Raw genomic sequence first — 11,850 nt, 5'->3', positions numbered from 1 at the left:
TATAGACGTGAAGAGTAGCATAGGCTATTTTTTATCCCGAAAAACCAGAGTTCCCACTGGAGATTTAAAAACCTAAAGCCACGCTGACGAAGTCGCGGGTATCAGCTAGTGTACCATAGTGCTGTAATTAAGATAAGATTTATTTTTCATTTTAAAGTTATGTTTACTTTCATCATTTATACATGAACATGCAAAAATTCACGTCAATCCGTTGCTCCGTTGCGACGGTATTGAAGGACAAACCAACAAACCAATAAACCAACAAAAAAACACACTTTCGCATTTATTATATGGGTAATGATTATAATGTGGGTAGTGATAAAGTATGTACCTACGCACTTACATGACACTCGACGAATAGTTGTTTATTGAGTACATACTAGCTGTTATCCAGGTCTGCGTGAAATTGGTAAATAGAAATAACATCAATATCTCAATAAAGGATAGGTTTTTTTAAATTTAACATCACTAGCTTATTCCTGCGTCTTCGTCCGCGTGGACTCCACAAATTTCAAACCCCTATTTTTCCTCCTTAGGGGTTGAATTTAAAAAAACCTTTCTTAGTGGATGTCTACGTCATAATAGCTTTCTGCATGCCAAATTTTAGCCCGATCCGTCAAGTAGTATGAGCTGTGCGTTGATAGATTTGTCAGTCAGTCAGCCAGTCAGTCAGACAGTCAGTCAGCTATTCCTTTTATATATATAGACTAAAAAAAGAAACCATTAAAATCTTGGATACATTATGCGCAAAAGCTGCAATTGGGGGCTAGATGTACCTAATACGATGTGACTAGTTCTGTTGCACGTAATCTCTAAATTAAACTTTAAAATAATTGGTCGAAATGTATTGCTGTCTCTTACATTAGCTCCCCGCAAAAAACTAGATTTAGCGGGTAGCACTACATTTAGATGATATCATTACACTCTTAGAAAAAAATTTGATAGTCATTACGAGAAAAGCTGTCTACCTAAAGCCGCTTCTTTGAATTTCGGGTAACTAAGCCCTGTCAACCTCGTTATATCGTCCAACCATTTGTGTTTTTGACGACCTGGAGAACTCTTTTGTCTGCAATTTTTCCTTCCATCATTAATCTTGGGAATACGCGTGTGGCTTTAATGAGATGTACTTGTACTGACGCAGTCTCTTAAAGCCTTCAAGCTCTAGATAAGGGAACCTTGTGGTCAGGTATAAAGAAAGCCTTACATGGAACATACCTGAACTGGCACAGAATCATCACGGATCTGTCTCAACAAAGCCAACAAAGAGAGCATAGCGTCCAATCTGCACGCCTGCCCTTTCCGCCCCGCGCCGGACGCGCATCCGCTCAACGCATACGTCATCACCTTCAAGCTTTGGATTAGCGAATCCTCTGATAACTTGCAATACCGAGAATGTATTGCGTATCTTATGCAGCGTATCAACTCGTTGAGATATCCTGGAAATTGTCTTGATGTTAGTCATACAAGTCGGAAACAATAGTATTGTTTATTTAGTCTTTGGTTATTCCCCGTTATTCCTTACTAGATGATACCCGCGACTTCATCCGCGTAACTCTTTGATTTTTCGGGATAAAAAGTAGCCTGTCCTTCCCCGGGCTGCAAGCTATCTTTGTGCCAAATTTTGTCAAAATTGTTTAAGCGAATGGGCCGTGAAAAGCTAGCAGACAGACAGACACACTTTCGCATTTATAATATTAGTATGGATGGATAATGGATACGGATTAATATGGATAGACATTGTCGGAAACCATTGTAGCACATAAAGAAAAAAACCGGCCAAGTGCGAGTCAGACTCGCCCACTGAGGGTTCCGTAGTACAATCGTATTTTATCGACATTTTGTACGTTAAATCAAAAACTATTATGTATAAAAATAAATAAAAATCTGGTTTAGAATGTACAAGTAAAGCCCTTTCATATGATACCCCACTTGGTATAGCAATCTTACTTTGAATGTCGAAAATAGCAATATTTGTTCGAAACACATTTTAATTTTTTTTCTTGTGATGTGGCCACAAATTTACGGTTTTCAGATTTTTCCCCTAATGTCTGATATAAGCCCTACCTACCAGCCAAATTTCATGATTCTAGGTCAACGGGAAGTACCCTGTAGGTTTCGTGACAGACAGACAGACGGACAGATAGACAGACAGACAACAAAGTGATCCTATAAGGGTTCCGTTTTTCTTTTGAGGTACGGAACCCTAAAAATGAAAATAAGTTAGGTACCGCCTTTCCTTACCACTATATAAATAGAAAAAACAGAGAAATCTAAAACCTAGTGTTAGATTTATGTTAGCAATATTAATTGTGTCGGAAACATATATTGCATAATACAGTCAAGTAGCTAATGCAATTAGCGAGGACATGTAAGTATTTTCAACATGTGATGCGAAACAGATGGCGAGTGATTTCGCACTGACATCGTAATAAGAGCAGAAAGAAATCAAAAACATGGATGCCAGGCAGTGGCGTGCAGGTCATAGAGGCATAAATGCACTGCTTACCCTAGTGACCCTAGTCCTAATAACTCAATGCTTATTTTTCACTATGACTAAATAGGGTCATATCTAATTGTATACCCAGGCTTGAATACGTATGCACGCCACTGATACGTATACATACTGACGCCAGGATAAGTATACATATTGAGTACTAGTTGAATAACCTTTGTACCAGTAACGTCTGACCGAATTGAGAATATGAGACTAAGCCTTATAAAACACCTTCCATTTTTGTCAAATGGGTTTAGTCCTGATGAAATGTATAATACATTTTTTAATATATTCAATACTATATTTAACTCAATATTCACCAGTAAATCGGTCTTGACTACTGATGCAAAAGTTTTTAGTGAATGGGCAACAGTAGAACTACATAAAAGTAGACAAAAACTATATGAATTGTATGCGGAGCGACAATATGATACTGGTGACGAATTCAAGCAGTACGTTCAACTGTTTTCCAAAAAGTTTAAGAGAGATTGCATTGCAGCCAAGTCAAAATATATCCAGGCAAAAATTAAAAACAGCTCCAATGTAGTAAAAACTACCTGGAAAATAGTTAACGAAGAAACAGGAAGAGTGACACATAAAACTTGTAATTTTGAACTAAAATATCATGACAAGTTGATTACGTCAGACCCCGAGGTTGCAACCGTTTTCGAGACCTTCTTTACAGATATTCCTGTTTCTACTACAAAATCATTGAACTCTTCAGCAGCCGCCGCTCTCTCACTATTGGAGGATAACGTGCCTGAATGTAATAAAATGTTTGAATTCAGTCACGTTAGTTGCTCTGACGTTATCAAAGCTTTTAAATTAATTAATAATAAGAAAACAAATGATCTGTGGGGCATTTCCGTTAACGTTGTGAAATCATTAATTGATATTGTTGCACCCGAGTTAGCATTAATATTCAATAATTGTGTTGACTGTGGTGAGTTTCCAGACTTAATGAAACATAGTAAAATAATTCCATTATTTAAATCAGGTAGTACTAGTGACCCCACTAACTTCAGACCGATATCTGTACTACCCACTTTTAGTAAAATCTTTGAAAAAATAATTTTAACTCAACTGCTTAATTTTTTCAACATTAATGATTTATTTCACACCAAACAGTTTGGTTTTACACGGGGTCGCTCAACAACCGATGCTGGTGTTGAGTTAATACTAAATATATTTGAAGCCTGGGAGGAATCACGTGATGCGCTTGGCGTTTTATGTGATTTATCCAAGGCTTTCGACTGCGTTGATCATGAAACATTGGTCGCGAAATTGCACCATTATGGAATTAGGGGTGCAGCATTGGAATTGATGAGTTCTTACCTAAATGATAGAATACAAAGGGTAGACGTGAATGGAAAGCGATCTCCCGGATCCGTTGTAAAAATGGGGGTGCCACAAGGTTCCATCTTAGGACCTTTTCTGTTCCTTATTTACATCAATGACCTTCCTTACCTCGCTAAGGACAATTACGGGATAGTCTTGTTTGCTGATGATACATCACTTTTATTTAAAATCAATCGATACTTAAAACTTTTGATGAAGTAAACAATTCTCTCACCAAGTTAGTACAGTGGTTCGAAGCTAATAACCTGCTTCTCAACGGGAAAAAGACAAAGTGTATTAAATTCACTTTACCAAATGTTAAGCAGGTGAAAACCACTGTGCAACTTAATAATGAGGAATTAGATTTAGTGGATACCGCTATTTTTCTTGGAATAACGTTAGATGCAAAACTTCAATGGGGCTCTCATATAAATAACTTATCGAACAGACTTAGTTCTGCCGCATATGCGGTAAAAAAGATTCGCCAGTTGACAGACATAGAAACTGCGAGACTAGTATATTTTAGTTACTTTCACAGCATTATGTCATATGGTATATTATTATGGGGTAATGCTGCTGATATTAATTCTATTTTTGTGCTGCAGAAAAGGGCTGTTCGAGCCATATACAGTATGGGGCCACGAGAGTCGCTGAGAACTAAATTTAGGGAAGTTAAAATTATGACAGTGCATAATCAATATATTTTTGAAAATTTACTGTACGTACATAAAAACATAAATAAATTTAAAAAAAAAAGTGACTGTCATAATATAAATACTAGAAATAAAAATAAACTTGTAATTCCCGCCTCTAGGCTCAGTAAAGTTAGCAATTCATTTGCTCGTAATTCCATACGTTTCTATAATAAGCTTCCAGAAGACATATTGGAGATGTCTCTCAACAAGTTCAAAGTTTTCATAAAACGTAAACTAATTGAAAAATCCTATTACAATGTAAAGGATTATTTAAATGATAAGCAAGCTTGGGAATGAGTTGCTTAACGACTTTGTGATAGTTCTAATAAGTTTCAATAAATTTGTAAAGTGGTGATAATAAAAAGAATACCCGGCTGAGTTTGTTGTGGGCTCTTCTCAGACCTGGGCGCGTTTGGAACCCTCGTAGCTTTAGTTTTAAGTTTGCGTTATAATTATCACCACTATATCATCTTACAAATCTAACACTATACCAGACAATCAATAAGAGTAATTTATTACCTATTTTGAATAAATCATTTGACTTTGACTTGACTTTGACTTTGATGCCCGCGACTTCGTCCACGTGGAATTAGGTTTTTTAAAAATCCCATGGGAACTTTTTGATTTTCCGGGATAAAAAGTAGCATATGTCACTCTCCAGGTCTTTATCTATACCCATGCAAAAAATCACGTCAATCCGTTGCACCGTGATTGAAGAATAAACCAACAAACCAATAAACCAACAAACAAACACATTTTCGCATTTATAATAAGGGTACTGATTAATGTGATGTTGTCGTTGGAGGTTCCGTAGAGTGGATAGATGTGTAAATCAAACACGTGTGAGCTGTTCTATGTCCCGTTTATTACTGCTACTCAATACTAATACATAACCCCACTACATCACCGGGGTGGTTTTGAAAAAAAAATGTTGTAATACAATTTTTTTTTTTTGATAATATAAAAATTATTTAATATAAACTTGTTTGATTTCCTTATTACCTGACACATAGAAATAAGCTGTTCGAAACATTCACAATCTTATAGGTAAGTTACAATTTAAAATATAATGTACTTAGTAGGTACAATACGATGGTACATACATGTCATCGTAATGAAATATAAAACCATTAGGCACTTATGATACAATGTTAGGTAGTTACCTACCAGACTACAATAATAATATACTAATAATAACAAGCGTAGGTACCTCGCGTATTCATAAGTAAAGAAACATGAGCTAAACACTAATACTAGGTGACATATGGTTTTGTCCTATTTTTATGGACAGTCTCGACATTTTTACCGTTTTGCACTGTAACATTAGGTCCATCTTCACTTAACACTGTATAGGGTCCATCGTATAGCTTATCCAGTTTTTTACCTGTTTCATTTTTGATCAAGATTAAATCATCTTTCTGATACTGAATGGGATTACACTTTTTGTCCCATACATGTTTCCTTTTTAATTTGCTTAAAACTAAATTTTTATGCGCTTCCTTAGATGCTAACTGTAGCCTATACTTAAGCTCAAGTGCATAATTATCTTGGCTGTATAGTGGCTCTACTACATTACTTCTTAAATTACTAGGTAAACTACAACTATTGCCAAATACGAGTTCGTACGGTGTATACTTAGTCTGTGTATGGACAGTAGTATTGAATGAGAAACACCAGAACTGAAGCCACTGACTCCAAGTTTCTGGATGTCCGTCACATAATGTTCGCAAATATGCAGCGAGATGCTTATGAGTGTTTTCTAAGGAGCCTATCGACTCATGGTGATAAGCTGTAGAATTTATTTTTTCAATTTGAAGTAGCTTACATACCTCTTTCATCGTTTCTGACTGAAATTCGCCGCCTTTGTCACTCGCGACAATTTTGGGTAGCCCGTAACGTAACACGAAGTTATTAACAAAGGCTCTTGCCACACTTACTGTATCTTTACGCTGCAAAGGGTACGCCTCGACGTATTTACTTAGCTCGCATTGTAAACTTAAAATATAAACATTACCATCTATATCTTTATCTAAAGGACCTATGATATCTAAATATACTTTTTCGAAAGCTTTCGACGCTGTCGTCGTCACGACCATCGGCTCTACTATATTTCTAGAATACTTATTAGTTTGGCATTTGCCGCACTTACTTACGTATCTCCGTACATCGGATTCTAGCCCTGGCCAGAAGTACTTACCTTTGATGTTGCTGATCATGCGTTGTACACCCGCATGGCCACTCGTAGGTAGTAAGTGATAATCATGTAGTATGCATATCTTTTCTTCCTCATTATGGACTCGTTTTACTCCTTTTAATATATTTATCTGCGGTCCGGACCATTTTTCTCTACTTTTTATCTCATTTATTAACTGTTTTATGAACTCTACATTTCTGTCATCTCTAATTATACATAAATTTTTAATATTCAATTCACTACAAAATACGCTCAATAAATTCGCAAATTCGACTCGCGTAAAATGCGACATATAATTGAGGTTTATGTAGATAGACTGAGTTGACTCCTCATATGCTAAACATTCTCTTTCATATGATAATTTCCTCTTACTCAATTTACTTCCTAACATAAATTTCAATTCTACGTAATCACTCGGTTTCCTTAGTATCTCTGCGACTCTTGGTTGGCCAGACCTTGATTCGACAGGTATACAAGGATCCCTCATGTCTACCTTCCTATTCAACTCCTCTTTATCTAATCTAGCTTTCTGAGCTCTTGTCATTACTAAGCTAACTTTACTATTCAATGATTTTAATTCTTCCGAACTTATGGTCACCCTACTCAGAGCGTCTGCGACGTTATCACTGCCTTTTACATACTCAATTTTAAAGTCGTACTCCTCTAACTGCAATCTGAATTTTAAAAGTCTTGTTGACGGATCTTTCATGCCAAATAAATAAATTAGAGGTTTATGGTCGGTTTTAATGATAAATTGCTTACCGTATAGGTATGGTCTAAAATGTTTTATACTCCAAACTATCGCCAAAAGCTCTTTTTGAATTATTGGATAGTTTAATTCCGCTTTATTTAGAGGTCTACTAGCGTAGGCTACGGGTTTTAAATCTTTATTACACAAAACTGAACCGATAGCTATGCCTGACGCGTCAGTTTGAAGAACGAAAGTGTTATTATCAGAAAAATCTGGGTATTGCAAAATGGGGGGTGTAATTAATTTATTTTTCAATATTTCGAAACTATTTTGACATTCTTGTGACCATGAAATATTGCATTTTTCCGGCATAATTTATTTAATGGTAAGGTGATTTCAGAAAAATGTGGAATGAATTTTCTATAATAATTGCAAAACGCTACAAATCGTCTAACCTCGTCTGAATTTGTAGGTATCGGGTAGTGTTGTAGCACTCTTACTTTTTCTGGATCGGGTAGAACACCCTCAGCTGACACCACGTGACCTAAATATAGTAACTGTGTTTTCATAAATTCGCACTTAAGTGGGTTAAGCTTAAGGTTCATTTTTCTGAGCCGTTCAAATATACTTATTAAATTTTTATTGTGAGTTTCCCTGTTTCTCCCAAATACTATTAGATCATCGCAGTAAATAAAACACTTTTCGAAGGTTAATCCTGACATTGCTATTGACATAACTCTAGAGAATGCATTAGGACTAATTTTTAAACCCATGGCTAGACGCTTCATTCTGTATTGCCCAGTACTCGTGGCAAAACTGGTAATATCCCTACTCTCGGGGTTTAAACTGACCTGATAAAATCCTTGATACAAATCCAAATGAGTGAAATAAATACACCCTGAAAGTGAATCTAAGATGTCCATTATATTTGGTAAAGGAAACTTATCGTCCTGAATTGACTCATTAACCTTCCTATAATCTATCACTAAACGCCATTTTTTCCCGTTTTCTGACTTTTTAGGCACCAGTAATATTGGGCTATTCCATTCGCTATTAGATGGTTCTATTATGTCGTCATCGAGCATACGTTGTACTTGTTTATTAATTTCTTGCTTCGATGCCTGTGGCAAGCGATAAGGTTTTGTATACACGGGTTTGGTGTCGGGTTTCACCATAATCGACTGTTCTACAACGTTCGATACACCTAGCTTGTCACCTTCTAAGAAAAATATGTCTGAGTATTATTTGAAGCGATTTTTTCGCGGTGGGGTCTAAATGGTCCAATTTCAATTCTGCTAATAATTTTTTAACACGGCTAACATGTTTTTGAGATTCGCTAAATGAACATAGGTTATAGTTTTCTAAATAGTCAATGTTTCCCGATTGAATAATACTCGATTTAAGTATTTTTATAGGCTTTTCATCCGTATTCATTATTTTTACTGGTATTTTACCTCTATTCGGCTTTACGATACAACCTGCCAGAAATACGTTTTCATGTAATTGTTTCGGATGTATAACACAATCTTTATATAAGCTTTTACTAACACTCAAATAATGAATTGACTCGCTACGTGATGGAATAGTTAAGTATTCGTCCGACTCTACGGTTTTGCTAGTAGACTTACATATTCTTAAGGTACATGTTTCATAATAATTAAATTGTAACGTAAGTCTGTTCGTAGGCAAGTCTATGTTTGCATTATAAGTTCTGAGAAAGTCTAGCCCGATAATTCCATCCGCTCCGCATGGAACGTTATCGAATAGGTATAACTTGTGGCGAAATATGAAACCGTTTGCTGACTGTAGTGGAACATACGCTAAGCATGTCGACTGTATTTTTCCACCTATACCTTTTATAACTGTAGTACTTTGATACTTTTTTACTTGATTTTGAATAATCTGACTATTTATGATAGATAAAGATGCCCCTGTGTCCAATAAAAATTTGCATTTCCGATTACCGATAAACAAATATATGAAATCTAACCCTTCACATACTAAAGCATAATTAGGCTCGAAAAAACTCTGCTAAATTTATATCTTGCTCCTCCTTTTGCTCAGACGCTGTGACGTAAGCATTTCCCTGACGGTGATTATTATTTGAGTTGCCTCTATAAAACCTGGTGTTATTTCTTGGGTATCTGGACTGGTTGTAGTACCTCGTAGGTGTGGTCCTAGCACGATAATTATAGTTATAATAACCTCTCCTTACCTGTGGTGTGGGCTGATATGCGCCTCGGTGAGGGCCACTCGTACGGTGGAAGTTTCGACGTCCCCGACTGTACCTGGGGTAACGAAATGACTGATTCCGGCCTTGCGAATATGAGTAGACCCCGTTGTTGGACGATGTCCCGGCGGTGGCCAGCTCCTCATCCTCCGCTGCGCGTACTGCGTCTTTCAACTCGCTGTAATTCCTGGCTGATATTATGGTGCTCAGCCTTCGGTTACGAAGGCCATCCGCAAACCTCTTTATTGCTAGTTTCTCGTTTATAGGTCTCAATATATCACGTGCCTTCTGATTTTCTTCGGCTTGTGATATGGTGAGGCCTATAAAGAGCTCCTCCAGCTTTTCACCATAAGCGCTAATAGACATATTGTTCTGTGTTAAATTGTTTATTTGGGACAGCAATGAATTGGCAGACTTTTTTGTAAGCAAATATTTTTTCATGTCTGATAGCAAATTGTCAATAGTGGAATATTCGGAATTAAGTTTTAATTTCGCGGCTTTTGATAGTCTAGTTTTTAATATAAAAGAAATTAGCAACCCCTTGCTGTCCTGACCTTTTAGATAACTGCTATACATTTCGATGCTGTCTATTATCTGTTCTATATTCTCTTGTTTACCATCCATTACCGGGATTAAAGTACTCGCCGTTTTTAGGTCGAAGTTATCCATTTTTTCGAATGATGACTGTTCTATATTCTCTTGCTTACCAGTCATTTTTTCGACTGATGACTTATCATAGCTTAATATTTTAAGAAAAGTTTCCTCAATGTTTTCACACAGTTTTTGTATGACTAATGATGAATATTCTAAATCCTTTTCATTTAATTGCGTGATAAATGTTTTATAATTTTCGTATATTTCTAACGCTTTTCTTACCTTGCTTAATCCTATTTCCTCTAGCCTCCTATCTGGTCCTAATTTCCTAATGCTTACTCTTAAGTACTCTAATTCACTATTTATATTACTTAAATGTTTTTCCATTAAGTCTATACACTGTCCATTTTCTCAATAGTTTTTACAATAAATCTATACTGTTCATTTTCTCACCGCACTTCCCGCACTTTACGCACTTTCCGCACTTTACGCGCACATCACTTTAATTGTCACACATTATACTCGACTCTCCTCTCGATCTCCTCTCGTAGACATCCGCTCCTGCAGCCTCCTTATAAAGTCCGCTCTCACTCCTTCATTAATCCAGTTCCTGTGGCATTGTCTGTATTTAGCAACTCCTATAAAAATAGCTGCTACGCTGCATATCGCCAATATTGCTGCCATCATTATATTGTTTGTGTACATGGGGTGGTCCATGTTGGAGTCTCCATTTTGTGATATCACCTCTTTGTTCTCGCATACACACTTGGAGCACTTTGGTCCCATTTTTGTAATTATTTTAATGTTATTCCCGACACGTGTTGCTATCGCGGTGCGAGCGGCCGCTACTCCCCGTGCAAAAGTCCGCTCGCTGTCACGGTCGCCATGTGATGTTGTCGTTGGAGGTTCCGTAGAGTGGATAGATGTGTAAATCAAACACGTGTGAGCTGTTCTATGTCCCGTTTATTACTGCTACTCAATACTAATACATAACCCCACTACATTAACAGTCTAAGATAATTTAAATTTGTTTTAATTCATTTTATTTCAAATATGCTCATAGAATTCAATTTATTTATATTTATTGCACACTAAAGAGACAATAGTTAAATCTTGACTTCTGCATCATTCAAAAGGAATTGCGTTTCACGAACTGCTTTGTTTATGTTATAACCTAATGATGTATTTGAGAAACAATATTATAAGGCTCAAGGCACATTGTCGCAGAGTCCAAGCGATGCAAACTTACTCAAGGTCTTATTATCGGTCCCTATGAATAATTGTTTCTGTAAAATTACATTAAAAAAATCACGCTCGCTTCGCTTGCAATATTATTCTACGTCTGATTGCTGATTTTCAGTTGACTTTCTTTAGTTGCGTCTATTTGGGACCTATAGGTAGTATACCTACCAAAAAAACATACAAAAAAGAAACATTAAAAAAATAGAGGACTTCATTCAGTAACGCTTCCCAAGGCCGCCGATGGTCTTAGTCCACTGATGTGAAGAGGTAGGTAACTCTAAAATGACTAATGTTAAAATGTAAATAAATATTAACATTTGCAAGTCACGGTTTTCCGTGATTCAGAAACATTATGTTAAAATATTTCTGGCT

The 11,850-nt window shown here is 36.4% G+C and overlaps 1 protein-coding gene across 8 annotated transcripts in view; it reads right to left on the bottom strand.

Moving 5' to 3' along the window:
- The window catches only part of ana3 (anastral spindle 3), a 63,381-nt gene that overhangs the window by 27,835 nt on the left and 23,696 nt on the right, over nt 1-11,850 (bottom strand). For all 8 annotated transcript variants that reach the window (XM_034984692.2, XM_069509550.1, XM_069509551.1 and 5 more), the window contains one exon: nt 1,216-1,436. In XM_034984692.2, the coding sequence (XP_034840583.1) occupies nt 1,216-1,436 (221 nt within the window). The remainder of the gene's footprint in view (nt 1-1,215; nt 1,437-11,850) is intronic.

This window comes from Maniola hyperantus, chromosome 3 (genome assembly GCF_902806685.2).
Source record: "Maniola hyperantus chromosome 3, iAphHyp1.2, whole genome shotgun sequence".
In the NCBI taxonomy this organism is placed as follows: Eukaryota; Metazoa; Arthropoda; class Insecta; order Lepidoptera; family Nymphalidae; genus Maniola; species Maniola hyperantus.
This window is presented reverse-complemented; position numbering and strand designations above follow the sequence as displayed.